This window comes from Condylostylus longicornis, unplaced genomic scaffold, assembly GCF_029603195.1.
Source record: "Condylostylus longicornis isolate FDR11 unplaced genomic scaffold, ASM2960319v2 ptg000040l, whole genome shotgun sequence".
NCBI classification, from domain to species: Eukaryota; Metazoa; Arthropoda; class Insecta; order Diptera; family Dolichopodidae; genus Condylostylus; species Condylostylus longicornis.
The window spans coordinates 11,467,628-11,493,428 of record NW_026578009.1 but is presented as its reverse complement, the minus strand read 5'-3'; the positions used below and the strand labels follow the sequence as shown (position 1 = coordinate 11,493,428).

Here is a 25,801-nt window from a genome sequence, read left to right as displayed (position 1 = left end):
TAAAATAATTTTTTCATGTACAATCCAAAATTCTTCATATGTACAATGGAATTTTTAAATGATTAAAATAAAACAAATGCAATTTCATTTAAATTAAAAGAAAAATTGTTAAATTTAAAATACGGAAAATATGAAGGTTTCTCTTAATATAAAATTTAATAATTATGAATGAGCATTTCTTGCCATATGAACAAATAATCCAACTGGTCCATCACATTTTTCACCACACATATTACATTTGAATACATCATCACAACTATGATAACCCATATGTATTGTATATAGGACAGCATCTTTGAAATAAATATCACAATATTTGCATTCAAATATACCAGTTAATGGTGAATTATTATTGTTATTATTACTATTATTGTGATTATTATTACTGTTATTGTGATTATTATTACTGTTATTATTATTATTGTTATTATTATTGTTATTATTATTATTACTATTATTATTATAATTATTATTATTGCTATTATAATTATTATTATTTAGATTACCATTATTGCTATTAAATTTATGATTAACACTTATATTATTGTTATTATTATTATTAAAAATGTTATTATTATTATTCTTATTATTATTATTATTGTTATTGGCATTATTTTGATTATAATTTATTGAACTATTTGATATACTAATAAGATCACTACCATTACTGCTATTACTATTACATTCGATATTTGATTCAGGAATTATTGGTGATAGTCTTGATTCACGTTCATTATTTTGTATATGTTCAACTATAGTTAATTCATCTGAAGATGATGATGATAATGGTCGTAAAATATTATTGTTATTAATATTTATGTTATTATTATTGTTGTTATTAACTGGTGTCGATGTTGATTTTCGATGATGCGACTGATTATTACTCATATTGTTATTATCATTAGATTCCATTACATTATTATCGGAAACTTTTCTATTAGTATCAGCAATAATATCAATTTCGTTTGGATGAATTTTTACAGAATCATCATTACTACTTATAGAAGATTCTTTATTTTGTAATAATGTTTCAAGTTTAAGAACTCTACCCTTTCTTCTTGAACTATTATTATTACAACTTGAACCAGTTACTGTGGTAGGTGTTGAAATATCTGATATACTATCCCCTACATTATTTCCAACAGTTTGGATAGAATCTATATTCGATTCAACAAAATTTAAGCTCGAAGAACGGGCTATCTTTGTTGGAGTTCCTTGTGACGATAAATCCATAGCACTACTTTCGGATCTATGATCGTCTTCATCATCATCATCAACATCGTTGTTCGTATTAATATCTTCATTGTTTTCATTATGAAAAACACCATTATTGTGCTTTAATTCAGTAAATTTTTGCTGTTCGTTTGTTATATTATTAAGAGATTCGTTTGGTTGTTGTTGAATTTTTAAAGTTTGCATTGCAACTTCACGCATTCTGGGAGATAACTGTGCTAATACAGCTTGTTGCTGAGCAGCTAGCATTTGTAAATTTAAATTCCAATACGGGAAAAATGCTGGCATATTTCGTTGTTGTAGCATATTTGCTAAAGGATTTGGCAAGAAATTCGGTATTTGTGATGAAGCTGGAGGAATTTGTGGTTGAGTTTGTTGCTGCTGCTGTTGTATTTGTTGGTGATGATGGGGTTGCGATTGTACTTGTTGAAGATTTTGTTGTAATTGATGATTTTGTAATTGAACTGGTTGTAAAAGTTGTGATTGCAATCGTTGTTGCGATTGTTGTTGAATTGGTTGTTGTGGCTGATTTAGTGTCATCATGTTCATTCTACTTTCAGGTTTTATTCGTATATCAGATAAACTTGATGTTTTTAATGGTGATAAATTTGATTTTTGTGCATTTAATTGATTCATAGAATGAACGCTGTTAGCTAATTTTGATTTATGTGATATACGTCCATTTACTGATTTAGTTTTTGGTCCTCGTCTTGTACCATAAACATCAATTATAATAGCTGGATTTGGTAAGCCTTCTTCATCTAACACTAGACCAGGTTTATGATCATATTTTCTTAAATGCAATTTAAACGAATGGCAATATTTTGTAGCATAATCACAATCAGAACAACGATATTGATAAACGGATGAATGAGATTTTAAATGGGAGTTTAACATTGATTTATTAACACAACTATAATTGCATTTATCACATTGAAATGGTTTTAAATTTTTATGTTTTCTAATATGATATTCGAGATGATGTTTCAATTCAGTAACAAATGGGCATTTTGGACACTGCATAATTTTTTCTGGTTTCATATGAGTTCTAGTATGTGTCCAAAATGCAATTTTTGTAATGGCATTATAACCACAACTTTTACATTTATAATTTTTCATTTTACCATGTGAATTATAAATTGGCATACGAATCCCATCATCCTCATCACTTTCAGCACAATCACTAGAATTTGATATTGCGTCTGTATCTTTTTCTAAATATTCACTACCGCTGTTATAATGCTTTGGTGATTTTGGTGGTGTAATATCCATAGGTGGCGTATTACGTGGTGTCAGTGAATTATTATCATTCGATTGGAATTTTGTCAAATTATTGGCTTGTTGATCTGATATTTGTTGTGAATTCTGTTCCATGGACTCACTATGATTTAATAATATATTATTAATATTTGACGGTGGAGGGCTTCGCATATGTGAATCATGTTGAATATTTTGTAAATCATTATGATTTTGGTGAAAATTTAATGGTGGTAATATTGCATTAGGTAGACCGGGTGGTGTCAGTGGATTAAAGCCCAATGGATGTAAATGTGGATTATTTATATTCATTGGTGTTGTAATTGTACTACCATTATCACCAAAAAAATTGTTATTATCATTGTTTTCTTGACGTGGTGATGGTGTTAATGATGTTGATGATGTTATATCGATACTATTTGAATTATTTGTTTGTTTTAATAAATGTTCCATTACTGTTAACGGTGGTGACTGTGAGGATTGTTGTTGATTTTGTTGTGATACTGTTTGGGGTTCAGTTTTAATATGTGTAACTGGAAACATATTGCCGTACCAATTATGCTCATAATTGGCAGGTGGTAATGGTGAGTCCCAATTTTGCATTGTGAAAGTCTGAAATGAAATAAAAAAAAAGAAATAATGTCATTTAAAAATAACAATCTTAAAAGAATGCTAATTGGATTTTTTTTTTATTTAATAATGTAAATGTATCCGGTTAAACTAACAGAATTTTTAATTTCGAAAATAGGAGCTTTATATTTAACTTTTATGTTTTTTTAATTGAACTTTTCTTAACAAGGATATTTAGGTACATTTACTTTGATCTCTTTCAAATGAAGCTTTTATTAATTAAAAGTATTATAGGATTTTAATTAATACTAACAGGAAATTAAAGTTCAAAATAAAAACTCCTTTTATAGTTTAGTTGAAAAAAAAATTCTAGTTCTGCACAAAAAAGCCCTTTCACATCAATTGTTAAAGCAAAAGAATAAAATCCCTGTTTCTTTGAATTTTTAATAAAATAATTGAAAAGGATGTTAAAGGAAAGAACAATCGGAAAAAATTAAATCTTAAAATAATCAAACGGAAATTGTCAAAGTAAAATATTTTTTCTTTGAAACCTACCCAGTTTTATCACAATTACTGAAGCTATAACTATCCAAAATTTAGGAAATTTAAAATATTTTAAGACAATTATACAAATTTTCAACTAGTCTCCGCGCGACTCTTCTTAGAAGACAACGTGATTGAGTTTTTATAACAGTTTTAAATATTTCAGAACTCAGACCCAATTAGCTACGAATAATATAAACTATTTACATAAAAAATATTTTTATTATTTCTCTTAGCAAAGGATTTTAGAATATATCAAAACCATGGATTCATCCAAATGATTATATTCCAAAATCAATACTAAATCAATTGTACCACATAATACATTGATAAGTTTTGGATTGCATAACAACTTGATTTAAAAAGCTTCTAAAATTTTAAATAAAACTAAAGGGTTTCGATGATTGTGGTTTAAATTTTCTGCATGACTTAAATAAAACTTTCATTTTAGTAATTTGAAATTTAAATGGAATTAACTTAAATGAAACTAAATTAAAATTAAAACTAAAAGAGATACAAATTCTATGCATTTTAAAATATTGAAAAATTTTTAGTATTTGTTCAAGTTTCAGTCCATTTTTGCATTTATTAATGTAACAATTAAATTTTCAAAGAAAAATTTAATAAAAACTCGCCTGAAAAACATTTCTAACATGAAAATATTTTACTAAAATCACTATAAGATTAAAGATTGTCAATAGATGCGTAAAGACTTGTCAAATTATTTTGAAACCAAGAAACCTCCAATTAATACTTCACGAATCGGAAATTTTAAATATTAAAAACAAATTTTTGTCATAACAACTTTTTCGAAGTTTTGTAACAATCAAATTCAAATTCGAATCAAAGGTGCATATACCCAAGCTGAACGACTATATAAATACTTTAAAAATAAAAAAAATACATGTATAAAAGCAAAACAATAAAAATGTGGCAATAAAGATTTTGTGCCCATAAAAAATAAAATGGGAACGTGGCAGGCATGGTCTCTTCTTCTTAACATAAACAAACTCTTGTCTTTTGGGGTGAGACAAATCTTTTAATATCTTAAATTTAGTATTTTTTTTTTCTATTTTCTTCCATTTTTTCTTCTTCTTCTTCTTTATAAATAAATATCCTTAAAAATAATATTCGGAGAGAAAAATAAAAAACAAAAAGAAAAATCATTTTTAGATGAAAAAATAAGAAAATTGCTAAGAGGGTTTTTCATTTTTTTTTGCCTTTTTTTAAGTAATACAGTTTCTGGTCGCTAAAGTTGAGGGGATGCTTTTGTTATTTACTTATATGAAAGGAAAAAAAATATTCTTAAAATGTACGTGTACTTATATAACGTATATGTATGTAAGATATAAGCAGATATACATACATATATACATATGTATATTAAATAATAAATGCTATAGTGAATGTTATATATGAAGTCGAGTGTTATTATTTCTTTTATTCTTTAAGCTTTAATATTATAATGTTATATTAGAATATGTACAAAATTTTATACATACTTATAAACATGAGATGCATTACCACCTAAACATCTATACGTATACACGTAATATGTATAGTGTATATATAATCGCTTTAAGAAAATAAAGTAGCAATAATATATAGTACAGAAAAAAAACACAATCTAGTGAAAAAGAGGGTCGGTCGTTTTATAAATATCCTATAAAAAATATCAAAAACAGAAAAAAGAAAACAAATAAATAAAAGAAAAAAAAAAAAACAAAAATCTGTAATTTTTTTTGTCTAAAGGAGATGATAAAAAAGAATATGGAGGGCAAAATTTATGTAAAATGAAAAAAAAAATTGAATAACGAAATTAATGCTTTTTCACTTGAGGGGGAATGCAAAATTAAAATATTAATTCTATCTGTATAACACACATGTATTTTATATATATATTATTTGTACACATAATGCATCACAATAACAAAACTGTATTAACTCAAAAAACCAATTTTTAAGAAAATCGCAAAAAACTGATTCCATGGGTTCCACTGAAATCTGGGTAAACTTGAAATCACATCAAATTGACAAATTGTTCGTCGTTTAAAATTATATTTTACACCTCTTATGCATCTGATAGATAAATATTTGAAATTTTCAACCAACTTGGAACCTGAAAAAACCCTTAATTTTGACTTAATAGTCTTTCAACAGTATTTTTAAAACAAATCAATATAAAATAGCATATTTCACTCTTGGATGATCTAAGTTGCTAAAATTGATAATTTTGATTGATTGAGATGTGCTGAGAACCACAACTTCATGTTTATTATTGCAAGCAGTCAAAATTTTTAATGTAAAATGATATTTGTATACTATTAATATTTTTATATCTATTTGAAAATTTTAAAATGAATCTAATGAGAATCTATCATTTTCCAATCATTATGTTTTGAATTATTTCGAACCCTTTATTGCTTCTGGGAGAAGAAGAAAAGTTGAAAGAATAATTAAACAAATCTGATGTCGCCAAGATATAATCAAACTGTTGCATAAGATTATAAAAATGTACTGTAAGCATGAACTTGCATGAGATTCTAAAATTGACAGATAAACTGACAGGCACTCCCTGACAGAAATCTTTGCCGAAATGTTTATTTTTACAGTTATCCTTTTACCGAAAAGTTGTAAATCAAAAATTGGAATTTTGGTTATTTTGCGAAATTCTAAATTGCTTATTCATCCAATTACGCAAAATAAGCAAAAGGAGATAAAAGGAAATTTTTTCAATAAAATAATTTTTTAATTTGCATTTAAATATTAACATAAGCAAAACTGACAAATATGAGAATTAACAATTTCAAATAAATCAAAATTGAAAAATTTTGAAAAACTTGAAACTAAAGATGAAAATTTTGTGTTAAAAAATTTTTTTGAAAATAAGAGATTTTTTCTTAATTTAGACAAACTCTAATCAGACAAACTCTAAAATGTAATAACATTTTTTTAAGCTTTCCAGATACTCGAAATAATAGGACATTCTTCTAATAAAAATAAACAAATAAAATTTTTTCATCTTAAAAAGTTTTGCTTTGTTGCCACAGATTTTTTTTTTGTCTTTTTCGACCAAAAATTCCTTGTCACATCATAAATGAGTGATAATTAAATATTACGGATTAATTATCTGCAATTTTGTTAGCAATCAAATTAAGGCAAACAAAGTCTTTGAATACATAATCTTCGATGCAATCCTTTCAAAATTATTATCAAATTTTAAACTAAAACATCGTATGTGTTACAAAGGTTGAAATAAAATCAATTGAATATTTTCAAAATCATTACAATAACAAGTTATTACTTATTTTGAATTTTTCGTCTTTGTTTTTTTATCTGAATAAAACCGATAATCTGCAAGATTAATTTAATTAAAATTCCCTTCTCTTGTTTTACAATATAACACGTCAAAAATTATTTATTGTTACACTGTTATTTCTGACAAAAAAAAAATTATAAATGTAGTCAAAAAACTATAAGTAAAATAATCAAATCAATTCATTCACTTTCTTATATGTAATAAAATATGTAAATAGGTGGAAATGCATACATAAGTACATAAAAACATTTTGTTTATTTGTTTCGCTTTTCTTTTTTATGAAAACAAAAATTAAGAGCATAAAAAAGAGAAGCATAAAAGAGTTTGAGTGGATGTTTTACTTTCCTCTATATGAAAATTTTTTTATATATACCATTTTATGCTCGACACTAAAAAGCAGCAACATGAGTACATTTTCCAAATTTTCTTTTGTCAGAAACAATTTCATAAGTGTACAAAATGTATCTATGCACATAAATACAAGTTTACAATATTCAGAAAAAAAAGTATACCTAATAAATTCGTCTCCATGCATGTTTTATGAACACACACAATTTATATAATGTATGTATGTAAGTATATATTTAAGAACGTGTGGATATTGCGTTAATATAAAATGAATGTGATTTCGTTTTTTTATTTGTTTCCATTTTGTATGCTGTTGTTTATGAAGATGATAATGATAATGATGATGATTACAATTTTATGAAACAATGAAGGGACACGCGCAGTTCTTATGCCAAACAAGAGCCATATTACAATATTATTAATATACATATATAAAATACAAATCCGTAGATACGTATATGTGTATATTGCATATGTATATATAAGTATATGTATCTATATATATGGATTTTGTTTATTTGTAATAAAAAAGTATAATGTTATTCGTTTATAATATTTTTTTTTCTTTTTTTGGAACCGAAATAATGAAAAAAAATTACCCTCTTTTTTTAACATTAATACTCACATATTCGCCCTTTATATACAATATACATTTTTACTATATAAAATATTAGTGTTCGATATATATAATACATATATATGTGTGTATATGTTCAATATAATGTACAGTGGTCCTTGTGTTTTGGCTGAAATACGATTGTTTTTTTGTTTTTGGAAAAGATTTAAGGGAATTTTTTTTTGTTTTCTCATTTTTGGGTTTAATAAAAATTTTATCGTCGTCCTCATATCTTTTGATATTAAAAAAAAATTGTAAATGTAGAAAATATATCAGGGTATATAACATAAGTAAGATACATACATATATATATTATGGAAAGGAAGAAAAAACAAAGAGGAAAACAGAACAGAAACAAAATATTTTTATTGTAATAAAAAAAGGGAGAGAATAAAAGTTTTATGTGTGACTATGCGAGACGATTTTTTATTAGAGAAAAAAAAATAAACTATGGGTACTTTGTTCAGATTTTATTGTTGTTTTTGGTGTTGTTGTTTTTACTGTTGTGTTGGATCGCTTTCATTCTCATTCAATGGTTTTCTTTTTTTTGTGTTCTTTAGTGCTTTCTTTTGTTGCGTTCATTTGTTTTCTGCTTTTTTTTTTTTGTTATTTTTTATATTATTTTTTCAATTTCCACAACGTTAACGTTATTTTTTGTATAATTCAGTTTTTTTTTTGTTATATTTTTACGCTATTTGGTTGGTCGATTCAAAGCTTCTTATATAAATTTATATTGTCGTGTGTTTGTAATATTATTTTTTTTTGTTGAAGTTGGTTTTTTATGGTTGGTTGTTATAAAAAAGTTACATAATAATATTGTGTGTATAAAAAAATTTTAGGAAGCATAATTGCACCTAAATATCTACATAAGTACATTACGTACATATGTATGCAAACGTACGTATATAATAATATTGTGTATAAATAAAGAGAAATATAAAAAGAAAAGTAAAGAAAAAAATTATAAAAATGGCGTTCGTTTTTTATATGTAGAAAACAATGGGAGAAAAAACAAAGTGAAATATGGCAAAAAATTATACTTAAATAAGTAAATATGCATACATATATTTTTGTGTGTACACATATACATGTAAATAATGGTCTGTATAAAATTACGGTATTTATGTATGTATATATACGAATTGTAAAACGCATAAAAATGGGACATGTATTATACTTAAAAAACTAGAGAAAGGATTAAAATTTTACACTATAAAATGAATAGGAAGAATACAATCAGCCTTCAGGACAGGTTCTTTCGAAACAAGTTTTTCAATAAATTGCAAGAAAAACTGTTAATTTTAATCTTAAAGCTTAAGTCTAATCTTAAAGCTTCTTCAAAAATCAGAGATAAAATTTTCTTAATAAAACTTAATAGAAATTTAGAAATATCACGTTTTTGACTCAGCTTGGAGTCCAATTATTTTTTATACAAATTTCTATTTTTTATTCAAATAAAAGATATTATAAAAAAATGTTTGCAAAATTTAAAATAAAAGTAAATTGCGCCAATTAAAAATAAATAATATATACGGATTCACCTTTTTTGAGTTAATACACTGTTGATTCAGGGGTGCAATAATTTATATGTATACATATAAAGATATTTTTTAGAAAATACAAAATTTATCTCTTATTGAATAGAATTTTTTACATATAATTTAAACTACCTATACACATAAGAATACTTGGTATATACATTTGTAGCCTTTAACTTTTCGATATAAGAAAAAAAGGTGATATACTTAATAGTTTTTAAATGGATTTATGGCAAATGACTAAAATATACTCTTAAAATTTGACTTATCACGTGGTATTATGAACGAAAATGAAATTCGAAAAGATATCCAATTAAATCTCAGACAATATTATCAAGCATATTTCAATATGTTAAATGCATTTTTACAGATTTTGTGTTCAACAGAGATAAAATAGGTACAAAATAACAATTTTCTCAATAAAGAAAAGGTATTTATTTTAAAAAGTTCAAAGCACTTTCGCACTTCAAGTTAGAAATTTAAATTAAAAATAATGTCAAAAATCCTTAATCATAACGTGTTAGTTTTACTGGACAACTGTATACAGTAACATACGTTGTGTGATGGTACCAAATTTTGGATGTCGAGTTTTCGGTGGGAATGCACTTCTCCATAGTAGGGAAGCGTAAATAAACTATTTTTAGCAACCTGTCGGTCTGTCGGTCTGTGTGTGCACGCGTTCTCAAATGAAATTTTATTTGTGGGTTTATTTTGGCTATGACACGGATTGATCAATTTTTGGAATATATTTAGAACTAGACATTTTCGCAAACTAATTTTACATTTTTAGAAATATAAAGAGAAATAATCAACCAATTTCCTTCAAATTTAATATTTAAAATCGGGGTGTTAAAACTATGAATCTGGAAATTTTTTTAAAATATCAGGGCTCGGAAACCGAACTGTGAACCCTACAATACTTTGCTGGAAATTGATCGAAGAATCATCCCTGAAATTATTTGCCACCTTCTGCGAAACAACTTGTATAATATAAAAATATCGCATTTCACTTTTCCTGCACACTTCCTGCATATCGTTATCATATTTCATTTATGTATACAATACACATGCGTTAGAAAGAAATTTATGCTGAAATTTGTAATTATTACACTTATTGCATTATAAAAAAATCCTTATATTTGAAAGAAAAATTCATCAAAAACAACATTTAAAATAATTTTCAACAAAAAAAAAAAATAAAAGTATATAAGGTACCTAAAGTAAGGTAAATAAATATATTAGTGTACTACTAAATTTTGCTTAAGTATAAGTGAAAATTTGAGCCTCTGTACCTGAAAATTTTCTAATTATTTAACTTTGACTTTTTTAAATTAAAAACTAACAAAACGGTTTTTTTTATTATTTTATTGTCTTGCAGTAAAAAGTCAATTTTTATTGCCAAATTTTACAATTTCATCGTACCCATTCTCTTAATGTACATGCGAATAACTAAACCTATTCTATAACAACGTATGTATGAACAGAAAAAAATACATTACGTACATATATAAAAACTCTTATATACCTACATAATGTGCATTTTGTATGTGTGCGAAATTTAATATGAATTTGAAAAAATCATAAAATATTAGAAATAAAAAAATATAAAAGTTTTGAAAAAATAAAAAATCCTTTTTTAATCTGAATTTTATGTTAAGTATTTAGACGTTTAGGTCATTCCAGACAACTAAAGCGTTATTTTATAAAAGAAAAAAATGTTTATTCTTTTTTAATGTTTAATTACAAAACCTTTTAGTTGATTAACAAAAAACATAAAACCAAAATATTCATTTGATGGTTCTGATAAATTATACTAATGCAGACATTACGCGAAAATAGTTTTGAAACAAACCGAACAAAAGTTCTAATTTAAAACAGAATTTTTACTAATATTTTCTTTAAACTCATTAAAGATACTAGCTGCCATTGAATTATGAATTCAATAGCGCTTCTGTCCTCTTATTGCAAATATATTAAAATTTTGTTTATGTTAATCAAAATACCATTTCACTGATACACAAAATGTTAAACGTATTATATTAACTTTAAAATAATTTTAATTTTATATAATTTATATACAAAGTCATAAAATAAGACAACAACCGGAAAATTTTAAAATACAAACAGAATTAAACTGTGTAGACATCGGAAATGCACCCACACAACATAAATATTTAAATTAGAAAAAAATGAATTTGATTTCAAATTCAGGAATAATATAAAATGGAGTTAAGTATAAAAATACCGTATACATACTATTCGTACTCTAACATACGTATTCTTTTACTATGAACTACACTCAATTTATAAAATACTTTTAATAAAAAAGATTTCCATAAACTTTTAATGTACTTAAGTGTAAGAATATACACACATTTTTGGCTTTAACAGAGAGCTTACTATACTGAAAAATTATGTTTTCGAATAAATTAAATTTGAAGATTTTGATTTGGTAAAAACCATATAAAAATTTACGTTTTCAGTTATAATTTCAGAGTCCATTCAGAGATAAATTAGCCAAAATGTATACTTAACATAATATAGTGCACACCAGTTTTCTTGCATTTAGAACTAAAAACTTGAACTTGGATATTTTTTTTGCAGATCTTAATTAAGTATTAGTGTTTAAAAATTAATTAAAATTGTAAGGTATTTTTTATGCTAAGTTTATATATATATATTAGCAGTAAAGACCAAATAGATGACAATACGGCTGTATAATTGTGGTACAAAATTAAATAGAATCAATTAGAAATTTATGTATTTAGGCTATTAAATTTTCCATTAAATTTAAATAATAAATATAAATATTAAAATTTATACATAATAAGTTTATAATTGCAAAATTTTTAATTTTCAGCTGCAGAACTTTTAGTTAATTTAATTCTTGAATGGACAAAATTATTATTGCAAATAAAAAACAATCACTCAATCCTAAATCAAATCAGTTCTATTTTTCTATAAAATTTAATAGATTTTTGACATTAAACTGAAGGATTCATTGTTTTTTTCAATAAATTTTTATTTAATCATTAAAATATTTTCCGAGAAATTTTCACATAAGTATAATATGCATTGTACATACCTATATATATATTTATGTGTACTTATATACTTTTCTTATGAGATCAAATTTATTTTTAAGTTCTAAAAAAACACATAAAAAGCTTACAAGAAAAAATTTTAAGCAAAAAACAATAATTAAAATTTCTGATTTATTCTTCCATTTGATTACTGAAATTACTAAAATTTTGCAGTGTTTTATAAAAATTTATTTCTAGCGCTTAAGTTTTCGCAAAAAGCAAAAAAAACCAAAGAAAAAAAATTAATATTTTTTTTTTAAAAATAAATAAAAATGCATGTGCATCATATAAGTATACACAAATTATTAATCTTTCCGCCTTTAGAGAAATGTTTTTTCTAGCTGATATAAAATAAAAAAAAAATTTTCAATGCAAAATGAAAAAAAAATATTACCGTCCTCCCGTCACTCTCCCACAAAAAAAAAAATGATTTCGGGATAAAAACAAATAAACGAAAAAAAAAAAGAAAAACCAGAAAAAAAGCTGCAATGAAATTTTGCACACAAAAAAATTAAATGTTTTTTTTTTTATTTTTCCATTGCAAATGGCATTGAAAAATTTCTAAAAATATCAAAAAGTTTTTATTATACTTTTTCTTCTTTGTTTTTTTTCTGCTTTTTTTCTTTTATTTCTTTTTTATTTTTATTAAAAAATCTCCATATTTCCTATATATTTTTTGTTTTTTCTTCAACTATTATAATTTTAAATAATAATATATTTTTATTTATTCATATATACAATATACATACTATACATATTTACATATGCACATAAATATTCTTGCATATATATACATACATACAAATATGCTTGTTAATAGACAATATTCTTTTATATTTAATTTTTGTGCATCTGCATTCTTTTTTATATTTTATTATAAAAATAATAAAAATAAAGTAACAAATTAATAAACGTATAACGGTATATTTATAATAGAGAGAGTTTTGTGGAAATTTTTCAATAAGTAACTAAGTATAATGTAAAATTTTGCTGATCATGAAAGTTGTATATAATAGTGAATTTCAAACAGAATATTGAGCGAAAAAACTGCATTACTTTTCGATATCTAATTTTATTGAGCTATGATTGTATCACCCATTAAAATTTGTCAAATTGTGTAGGGACATTTACGAATACGTATTGGAAGTGAGAATTAATTGCATTTCTTATTGTGAAAATGATTTTTATAATTAAATAAAATGAAAGTAATTTTTTTTGCTCATTTTTTGAAATTTTTAAAGAAAAGATTACCTTACCTATTTCGATTATTAAGGACTTAACAAATTTAACAAAAACTGAGGTTTAAGCTAACTCTTGTATTTGAAGCATTTGTAATATTTATAAATAAACGTGGATGCCATCGAAAATATTATTGGTTAGAAAATTTTTCTGTATTTATGAATCAATACCAGTTTTGGTCAATATAGAAATGTCAGGATTTGACCATTTTACATGAATAAAGATTTTTTTTCTAATAGTTTTATGCAATTATCTTAGATTTGAAAATTTGTGATTTGGATCTTTTTTTTTCTAATTAACGGAAAGTTTTTATAATTTTTATAATTTTAATAGTTTTACGCTAGGTAATTGAATGATGCAGTTCAAAAAAAGTCAACTGTAAACCTAAAGATATCTTTTGTAATATCTTGAATTTTATAACAACTCACTTTACTTATTTACATAGTCAAACTTTAAAAGAACCTAGTCTATAATAACTATTTTTTGTATAAAAAAAAATGTTACCTTTTAATAGCGAAAATTGCATATACAAGCTTGATGCTGTTTGTTTTCAAATACTGTGTACATATATACATACATACATATGTCATATATATACCTACAAACATACATACGCGTAGATATATAAGTGTAAAAATATGTTAGTATGCGATTGCAATCATCCACCCGTCTATTAAAATTTTCTTTATTTTTATTTTTTTTTTTTTGGTTTTCTTCTTTTTACCATTTATTTTTGTTGTTTATTGCAAGGAAACAACGTTTTGCACAAAAATAAAAAAAATATTTTTTTTGTCAAAATGTTTACGCAAAAAAGCTCAAAAACAATGCAGTTAAATAATTTATAATAAGAAAAAAAAATCTTAAAAATATTTTAAAACAAAAAGGAAAAAACAAAAGTTTTTTACGATTTAAAAATAAGAAAAATTAAAAATTTTCAATTAATAAATTAAAAATAGATGTAATAAAAATGTAATTTAAAATCTTTTAATTTCTACTTTTTACAGAGTTACGTAAGTCATAAAAAAACCTAATTTAAGATTTTTTTTTAAATTTAAATTAAAATTAATAAAAATCGAATTTAGTTGAGTCTCGAATTGTATGATCAAACATTGTTCTAAAGTCAACTATATAAACTTTATTAACAAAATTGCTTATAAATCAATTTTGAACCAATAATTTCATTTAAATAAGTTAAAAATAGAAATATAAGTGAAAAACTGGTATCTAAGACTAAATTGACATTTGTTTTTATGCATTTTTATTGCAGAATAAGTTAAAAGAGTAACTGACAAGAATTTGTCAAAAAAATAACATTTTTCTTCGTTATATAGTTCTACGTAGATAGCTTGAACCTCTAAATATCAAAAATTTGACATTTATTTTCAATACAAAGTTATGACAAAATTATGTTTCACTAACCCATTTAGCCGTAGTTAATTATATGCATTGTGTTATATTACAGCAATTCTTTTATACCAAGCTTAGAATTTAAGTATTTATATGTATTATACGTGTTATGTATATTATAAATACAGGGTGATTCAACAATGAGTACACATATATGTACATAAGAACCTTATATGGAGAGCATTATTCTATTATCTTTTGTGTCTAAACCATATTACACAACTATGTTTGTTAAAACTTAGAAAATGTAATTAAATATAAGTAGCTAAGAATAGAAATTTATTTTTGAATTAAAGCTTCAAAATATCGTTTTTAAAATCTTCTATTTAAATATTGAATACAATTATTAAAGAAAATTTATTCTGCTTTTGGGTATTTTATTTAAATAGTTAATTAAGAAAATTCAATATTTCAATAAAAAATTTAACAAAACTAATTAAAATAATTAAATAGTATTAAACATCATTATGTTTTACTTGTACGTACGTAAATGCAGCGCACTTATATTTTAAATAAATTCTTACTGTATATTATTTATTATATATTTATAATACTGTATATTATGTATTATATATGTATATATACAAATTTAGCCATTTTATACGTGTGTATACATGTGTAATTGTAAGAAAATTTTCAATTATTACCACCTTGCACTTTTGATTTTTCAAAAGGAGATAAAAAAAAAATTTTTTTTCTTTCCTGATTTTTTCTTTTATAATTTTTTCAAATTTTTCTTCTTTTTTTTTTGTGCGCTTGGTAAAATTAACAACTAAATAAAAATAGGAAAAGATAGAAAAAATGCAATATTTATTTTTTCTAATATATCACCTTCAAATATATTGAAAAGTTTATAGAATAAAAATTAAACAAAGAATAAATTATTTTTATAAAAAGTGTAAATAATTTTTGTAATTTCGAAAAAGTGCATTCAGTTGTTAATTAAAGTGTATACTTACGTACATATTTACATATTTATTTATGAACAAACAAAGGTTTAGAAAAATGAAAAGATTAATTAAAGTTGCAATATCATAAGAGTATTTGATAAAAAATTTTAGGGAAATAACTAATTTTTAATTACATACCGATTGACTATTAAGTATTAAGTAATCCTTTAGCGCCGACAATTATGCAGGTATATGAGCTCCGAGTTATACTATGAGTGTATTCATTAATCTATTAAATGGATACACAATTATACGAGTAGCACAAGAAATAATAAATAAACGTAACATAAAGTTTTATGATTCAAATTCAGTTTTCAATATTATCGAGTTAAATTACGTGAGAAATAATTTTTTTTATAGATATTTATATAAAATCACTTCAGAAAGCTGTATTGTAATTGAGATTTAAACTGTTTAAATTAATTAATACCTACAATTTTAAAAGTCAAAGCTCCTTTCTATAAAATGTGTAAAGTTCTTTCAAATTATAGCAAATTGAAATTACGAATTCACGATATCGCACTCTTAAACTTGCAGTAAAAACCCAGGTCAATTGCTACAATAAAATTTTATAGAACATCTTTCTCGTATTTAACAAGAAAATTTGTTAATTCGTAAAAACTCCTTTTATAATTTTTTAGAATTTTCCTAGGTTACAAAGTAGCTTATATATTTAGGTCATTCTTCCATGATCCTAGTTTTTTTCATTGATTTTGTGCAACCATAGAATTAGCAATTCTTATGCTAAAACTTATTGTAATTGTTAAAACTCTACAAACATTATCGGAAAATATTGCATTCTTATATTAAAGTATACATAAATCAAAAAATTATTCTGAAATACGCAGTTAACTCAATTTGTATAAATATTACTTTAATCATTAAAAATATCATCAACTTCATTTCTAACAAATTGAGGTCAAGTCTATACATCAACTAATTTTAGGTAATCGTACCAAAGAAAAAGAGAAAAAAATTATAATTTTTTTTTTAAATTATAGTTATAGTACACCGTCATAATAAATACATGAACGTTTTTATTTACATATTAATTGTTTTATATATAAAAAATACAATTTGCCTATAAACACTCACATATACATATATATACATATGTATATATACGCAAACAGTTTTTTTCCTCTTGTTAAATAATTTTTATTCTTGATACATAACTAGAATTTCGTTCGTCTTCCAAATTTGAAATTTTATATACGATTTCATTGAAAAAAATTAATTTATCCTTAGTTAGATCTGCATTCCATAAAACAGATTTTTAAGATATGACATAGAAAACAACTTAAAACAAAATTGACAACTTCTGCAAGATCAACTCTATTCGTCACCCTCAATTTCTTCCGTATTAAATATTACACATCAAATCTTTTATAGACATAGAAAATTATTAAAACAAAATCATTTAACCATATTGAATTTTCAAAACAAAACTCAAACATACTGACATACAAAGTATACAGAGTTTTAAAGAATTTTAAATTAACTCTTCTGTTTTATTGTGATCTAAAAAGTGCATGAATTGACAAAGCTTTATATAATTAATTTTAATATAACTACTTATACAATTTTAAGGTAGAACTTAAGGTATAACTTATTATGAATTAAAATTTTTGTAATTTAACAGGTAATTTATTTTACGATACCACGACTTTCGCAAATATTTTTTTGAATTACCGATAAAAATTTTGCCAAGTTTTTTATTGACTTTGAATTATTGTGTTTTATAATAAAAATTAAAGAAATATAAGAAAAAAACAAACAAAATATGTACATATGAATTTGCAATAAGTATACCTATATTTAAATATACATACATACATACACATTTTTACATTTTTATTTAAAAATTTTTAACAAAATTCGTTCTAATTTTAATATTTTTTAATTTATTTGTTCTTTGTTTTTTTTTTCAAAAATGAACCTCATCATATGTACATATTAATATATGCGATTGCAATTGCCATAATATACATACTTATATATGAAGGAAAATGCATCTATATATTTCATGTATATTATAAAACATACTAAAATTTTTTCAAAAAAAAAAAAAATTTTTTAAGAAAATTTTTAAAGTTTATTTTTCAATTTTTAAAAAAAAACATCATAAGTTTTCACATCGCTAGAATAATAAGAACAAATTTTCGCCAAAAAATCTTTATTTCTTTTTTGTTTCTCTATTGATGCACATTTTCAAAAACGTATTACGTGTGCATGTGTGTGTTCGTATGTACTAAAAAAGGAAAGAAAGAAAAAAAACAGTGCATGTGTTATATTACATATTGACTCATGCATCTAACTTTAAATATAAAATAATAATTACAGTAGTGAGTTATAATTTTAAGTTAATTAAAAAATAGTTTCATCACCTATACCTAATCTACCCGTCCCCCATCCCCCTTCAGATAAATTTCGACTTGATTTTCTTGAAAATATTATAAAGAATAAATAACGAAATTACGTAACGCAACAAACTAAAAATAAGGTACAAGTAACATTGAACAAATTAGGTGTATTCGAGTATGAACATATGGTCGGAGAGCTTGAAATTTTCAAAATGTAATGTTTTCAATCATAACATAATAAAATTATAGGGATTTATACTCAGTCTATCATTTAATGAAATTATGTTTTAATTAGCATGGTTAATATGTATACACACATATAGTCTACTTAGTTATGTATATGCTAACTCAATTATGTATATACATGTTACTTTTCGAAATTCATGTCGAATTACTAATACGAAAATTTTTAACGATTGATTCAATAGGATCTTAGTACATAACAATTGGAGTAAAACACTCTTTGCAAATACAACATTTAATTAAGTAGACCTGTTTAAAAAGCAACAGAAAATTCCTAAAAAGTTTTAACCGAACGAGTCTCGATTTAGTTGAAAAATTTTAGAAAAATCTGAATAAATGAAAGTTGGCATCTCTTTGTTGACATGAATTTTATTTGAATTCTGTCAGTTTTTTTGCGTTCGGTCGAATTACACTAAAGTTTTGCAGTTCATATTTACTAACTTAGCTGTCATATAATTTAATTACATAATAATTAATTAACTATACAATAATATTTTGATCGATTCATTCTCATTAGCATAATTCACATTGTGCCTTGCCGTTTTATTAGTATACCATCTTTGTGACCAAAGACAACAATACTTGATTTTTAAATATAAATACAATTCGCTGCGCATAATAATTAAATTTAATTAAAATTACAATGAGTAGATTTCATTAGAAATGAATTTTACTTTATAATTTTCTATAAAACAAAGGTAAAGAAATTTTACCTCACCACTGTATATTTTTATAAAAGAAAAAAATCATATCTTTCTATAATAAGTAAAATGTGCATATATACATTCATACATATCTGTGCACATAATTTATATACTTGGTTATGTTTTTAAATCTACATAACATAAATGTATATTCATATTATATGGATATATACATATATATGTATGTACATGTATGAAATTTATAAAAAAATAAATAAATAAATTTTCTTTGCATTTTTAGAAAAATATGCATTTATGTATGTATGTATAAAAGTGCAAAAATTTAAAAATTAAAAAAAAAAATTTAAAAATGTTTTAAGGTCATTAGAAAAAAAGAAAAATAATAATATCGTTATAAGAACAAAAAAAAAATAAATAATAAAAAAGGAATAACTAAAATATATTTAAAAAAAATTAAAAATTAGTATGAATTATTTAGTGCAAGAGAAATTAATTATACAAAGCAAAAAACCCAAATCGACTTATAAAGAATTTAAGCTTATTTAATAAAAATAAATAACATATTTATGTATATGTATTTACATATACTTGTAGGTTGTACGTACATAATCCACAATATGCATATTTAAGCAAATATGCAGCTAAACTCACATACGTATGTATATAAGAATGTACGCAAAGTGTATATATACGTAAATTACACAAGTATGTAGAAAATCTATTTTTGGCAAAAAATATACACGGAAATTTTATTAGAACAAGCAAAATAAAAAAGAAGTCAAAGTCAAAAATAAAAAGCAAAAAGAATGAATTTCATTCCTACTTGTAAAAGTAATTATCATATTTGCAATCCGTTTGAATTATTATAAGTGCATAAGTGCATAAATGTAGCTACATACAATACACTACTGAGGCACCTATATACATATAACATTGTTTTGGAAAAATAATAAAGTATTTTCAGAAATAAATACTTATACAATATTGAAATATGTACGCATATACATAATATAAATTGTGTATAAGTACTTATAACTTACATAATTCGAAGAAAGATTAATTTAATTAAAATACTATTATGAATAAGTACGAACGTATGTTCGAAGGTTATACTAAATTTTCCTTACCGTTTACAACGCTAAGAAAAAATACGTTTTTGATCAATGTCGAATTCTGAGTCGATTTAGCTTTGTTTGTCCAAAGAAAACCGAATCAAATTTGAATTATTTATAATTTTTCAATTTTTTTAAATTCCAATTTTTCAGTCATTTCAACAACTGTCGAAGATGACTTGTCGTCATTGTAATATAATCAAAATTGCAAGACCAACATTTTACAAATTCGAAATCAATATCAGATGATTGGATAATCTAGACAAGAGATCTTACCTTGGAAATAGAAAATTATCTATGTAAATAGGTTAAATCGCATATGAATTCTACAGTCAATTATGAGTTCATTAGATGTAAGCCACTGTAAATGAAGTGTGTCAAAAATAAAAACCCGAAAAACTAAACAGCAGTAAAGTCTACTTAAATGAGTAATATGCAATACAATTAAATAATTTTTATAAAAAGCTTAAATAGATATGTGTGTGTGTATCAATGTTAAAGTAATATATTAAATAAAATAAGTCTTGTCCAACTACTCCAAAAGAAGTTAGAGTCACCTTTTATATTATTTTTGTGTTCCTATATATAAAAAATAATCCTATATACATATGTATGTACATATATAAAAAATGCAACGGTTTTTTTATAAATATATTTCATACATATACGCACATAACATAGAATTAACTAATTGTATTTTTAAATATTTATTAATTTGTATTTATTTTTGTTTTTATTTTTTTTTATTAACCCTTTCATATTTAACAACATGCAACCAAATATGATGATTTCGTATAAAGCACAACAAAAACAACTAACTAAACCGACAATTAAATTTGGGTATTTTAATTTAATCCAAAATAATCTTCAATCTTGTTCACAAAGCACTTATAATTACAACGAGTTAGTTAAGTAACCACAACTTTAAAATTGCAATAATATTGTGATATTAACATCGTATTGGTTCAATTTTGAATTTCGTGTAAATGTTTATTTAATTGTATTTTATAGGTGTTAACTAGGTAAACATAAGTTTATTTGTTTTTACGTTGAAGCCTCTCAAACGAAAACTTCATATATTCAGCTATACAATTTTAATTACTGAATAAGGTAAATTGTAAATTATGCAGTTCCTATTTGGACAACCGTTTATAATTATTTATAAAATTTTTTAACGAAATTAATTTTTCATATCAACTCATATTAATATAATTAACTCATATATTAATTCTTTAGATAATAGTAGAAAAATAAGTGTGAAGTACACGCAAAAGGGTATTTTTTTTCTCTAATAGGAATAAACCATATAAAAGATGTTAGATCTTATAGCATTAATAATATGAAAAATATCTAGATAATACATACATATTTTATTCATTAATATAAAACTAAATTTATATACATATGTATGTATAAAAAAACGTTTCAGTTTCTAAAATATATATGAGAAAATAAAAATAATTTTATGTCCCATTAACAATTTCAATCGGCAATTTGTAATATATGTATTACTTGTACTACTTAAATATTTTAAATTTATTAATTAATTAATAATAAAAATTTGTAATGATTAACATACCTTTAAATTTTTAGACTTTCTGCTTTTGATTTTTTCTCTTTTTGATATTATTATGTTAATCCTCCAATCGATAATCCAATTTACGCTTATTTGGTCGTCAAAGAGTTAAAAAGGGTTATACTTTTATATATAAAAATTTTTATTAAAAAAAAAAATAAAATCTCAGCTACTAGGTATAAATGTAAAACATATTATACAGAATTTACTTTATATGTATATGTATAACATATAAGTATGTATGTAGGTGTGTAGTTATTATAATTTCTTTATATTATCAATTTTTTTGTTATAAACATTTTAATATTTTATTATTGAAATTCAATTTTAATAAAATTTTTTGTTTTCCGGTTTTTTTTTTGTGCTTCGTTTCTTCAATTATTTTAACAATGTGTTATATTTTGAATAACTGTAATAAATTTTGTTATACCTCGAATCCATATATTTTTAAATGTAGGTATTTTTTTTTGGAATTAACAAAGAAAATTATTTTTTTGTTTTTCGAATTGATTTATTTCAAGTTTAGAAAATTTATAAAATTTATTATTTATTTTACGAAAAGAAAAATATTATTTTTCAAGTAAAAAAAAAAATAATTCAAAATTGTTTCATAACTTTATTTTAATTTTTCACTTCGTTTAAATTTGTTTTTTAAAAATTTAAAATTTATTTCGTATTTTTTTTTTATATTAAATTAAAAGAAAAATTTAGTTTTTTTTTTTTTATTTTAAAAAAATATCCTTTTTTAATCATATTATTCGATGCGCTCAAGTTTTTAATATTTTTTTTTATTAATTTTTTTTTCTCTGTTTTTTTATTTTAGACCCACGTCTTGTTGTTTCTTTAATGAGATATCGAGCACGACTGAGATTTTTCTTTTTGGTGGACCATCAAAAATCAAAATAAAAAAATACTACTCTATATACTTTTACATTTTTTTTTGTAATCATAAGCATAACTCATCATCATCATCATCAGTCATCATCATAATAATATACAATATAACAGTATACAATTTTTCAGAATATTACAAAAGTGAAAAGAAATAATAAAATAACAAACAGAAATAACAATAATAATAAAGAGTAAAAAAGAAACAGAAAAAAAAAAGAAAAAAAACGAGAACATTAAAAAAGGCAAGAGAAAAAAAGTACCGAAATGTGTCTGACGGTTATTTTATTTTTAATATTTATTATTATAATTGGTATAAGAATTATTTCTTTCCCTTTTGCTTAATGCATTGTTGCTATAAATGTTGCTAAATAATAATTCTGTTGCACAAATTTCTTTTATGTTTAGGAACATTTTAGTACCAACAAAACCACACTTGAGAAAGATAATAGAAAAAAATTTTATTTTATGTTTTGTTCACACACACTAGTCTTACATATTAATTTTATAAAAAAATTATTTTGCAGATTTTAATTTTTTAAAATAAATTTTTTTGCTGTATACACATTATATTGAATTATTTTTAAAAAGCACAATATTCTGTAAGGAGGAGTAAAAGTTTAAATGAAAAATTATTCTTAGTTTTCGGAATAATTATTAAAGTTCTTATTTCTTAAAAATATAATTGAGAAATAGGTGCCTAACAACCACGTTGCATTTTATGTGATAGCACCAAATTTTGGATGCCAAGTTTTAGATGGGAACGTATTTTTCTATGGTAAGGAAGCGTAAATAAACTAATTTTAGAGAGATGTCGATCTTTGTGGCTGCTGGCGTGTCGGTTTGTGTTTGCACGCGTGTATCTAAAATTCGACTGAACGATTTGAATGAAATTTTATATGTGAGTTTATTTTGGCTATGGATTGATCAACTTTTGCGATACGTTAGGCCTCTTAGACTAGATCTTTTTGCGGGACGATTTTACATTTTTGCGCATATCTACAGAACTAATAATTGGAATTGCTGTTTCCTTATTTCCTTACTTACTTCGAGGGAACTCAAATCACTATGAATATTCAATACAACTACTTACAAACCATGGAGCACTTACCATATTGTGAAACATCTTGTATTTGTTTGAAAAAAAAAATTATTTTAGTAGTTTTTACTCAAACACCTATTTCTTTACAAAAAATAATGCAATTATAATTATTATTAAAACTAATATACGTTCCTACTGTATAACACTTTTTCTTACTTATAAAAATTTAAATAAAATTTGTTCCCTTTTCTCTCTTGTAATGTCCACTACTGCACGGCTACTCAATATATTGTTATGTTTTATTACCATACCAATACTAATACCAGCAAAAATTCTCAAAGTAATACGAGTACACATTTTCTCAAAAATTTGTATCTCAACATTTTAATTATAAACAATATATCTGCAATGCAGTGCAGAGTGCAGATATGTTTATTGTTTTTAGCATTTCACTTTATTCTTAAAAAACCAAATATTCAAAATATTGTCTGATTCTGTATTCAAAATGTGTACACATAATTTTTTTACAGACGCAATATGTAAACTCAACCTACACAAACGTACCAAAATAATTATACCTTTAATAAATGCGATTACATTCAAACATTCACTCATTTATACATACATTAATATTATTGGTATAACAATTTAATCACAGTAAACTTAGCACTTTTATTTATTTTAAAATGAATACGTATTTCAACTGTTTTCTTATCTTTATCTTTAACGTACGTACATACATACTTATAACAAAAAAGGTAGAATTTTAAAATAATAAAATCATAAAAATTACCATTTAGTTTAAAAGCAAAAAACAAGGAAAAAAGAAAAATAATTCAATCTTTTTACAAAAAGTACAAAATTACGAAAATTTGTTTTTATGAACTTAATCTATGCACACATAATCGTATATATTACAAAATTTTTCCATTATATCGCGCTTCTTAAAATATGCATAAAGTATTACATAGGTAAATAATAATAAAAAAACAAAATCACGATATTTGTTTTTCGAGATTATTTCCAAGAAAATTACAAAATATCGGAAAAATTTTTTTTCTTTTTTACATCCTATATTGTTTTTAGAAAAAAAGGATACTTTCTTCATTTATTTACTTTAAGGACACTGATATAATTTCATCAAAATGTACCCGTAATTTTTGATACCTCCAAATTAGTGTTGGCATTTTTGAGGTAAAAAATTTAAAAATTTTCTGAAAAAATTTGCATATTTTAAATCTGAAATGAATTTTTTTTTTTGAAAAAAACAATATATGTATGTATATAACCATGTAGACTTTTATACTACTTAGTGTATGCAAAATGCAAATATTTTGCGCGATTATGGTATAACATGTTATTTTGAAATATAAAAAGGTTGGGTGGTTCCAAAAGTCAATTACTCTTATAAAAATTTGTATTGTTAAAAAGAAATTACGGAGCATTAGAGTTGATCTTTTTATTTTTCATAAAAATTATATTTTTATATGATTTTAATATTTATGCTTTTATTGAAAATGAATTCATTTTTACAGCAAACCTGCAATTTTTAGATACAAGTCTTTTAAAGGTATATTTGTCTTGAAGAAACTTTATTTCCATATGCAATTTTCATAAATATTATTTAATAATATTTTTTTTACCTAATGGTGACACTTTATTTACTTTAAAGGTCTAAACTCTAAAATCTAATGGCATCTAGGATTATATACACATACAGCATGTTACAAATTGAAATTTATTTATATATATACCTATTTATCTATTGAAGGTATATGAAATTTGTTTAGTATAGGTATAGAGATT

At 23.4% G+C, this 25,801-nt stretch overlaps 1 protein-coding gene across 1 annotated transcript; it reads right to left on the bottom strand.

Annotated features, from left to right (window-relative positions):
- On the bottom strand, window positions 1-22,687 carry LOC129609510 (protein hunchback). Its single transcript, XM_055521454.1, has 2 exons — window positions 22,066-22,687; window positions 1-3,102 (listed from the first exon to the last, which is right to left on the bottom strand). The coding sequence occupies exon 2, from the start codon at window positions 3,091-3,093 to the stop codon at window positions 163-165; it is 2,931 nt and encodes a 976-aa protein (XP_055377429.1). The 5' UTR covers window positions 3,094-3,102; window positions 22,066-22,687; the 3' UTR covers window positions 1-162.
- Between the last annotated feature and the right edge of the window lie 3,114 nt (window positions 22,688-25,801).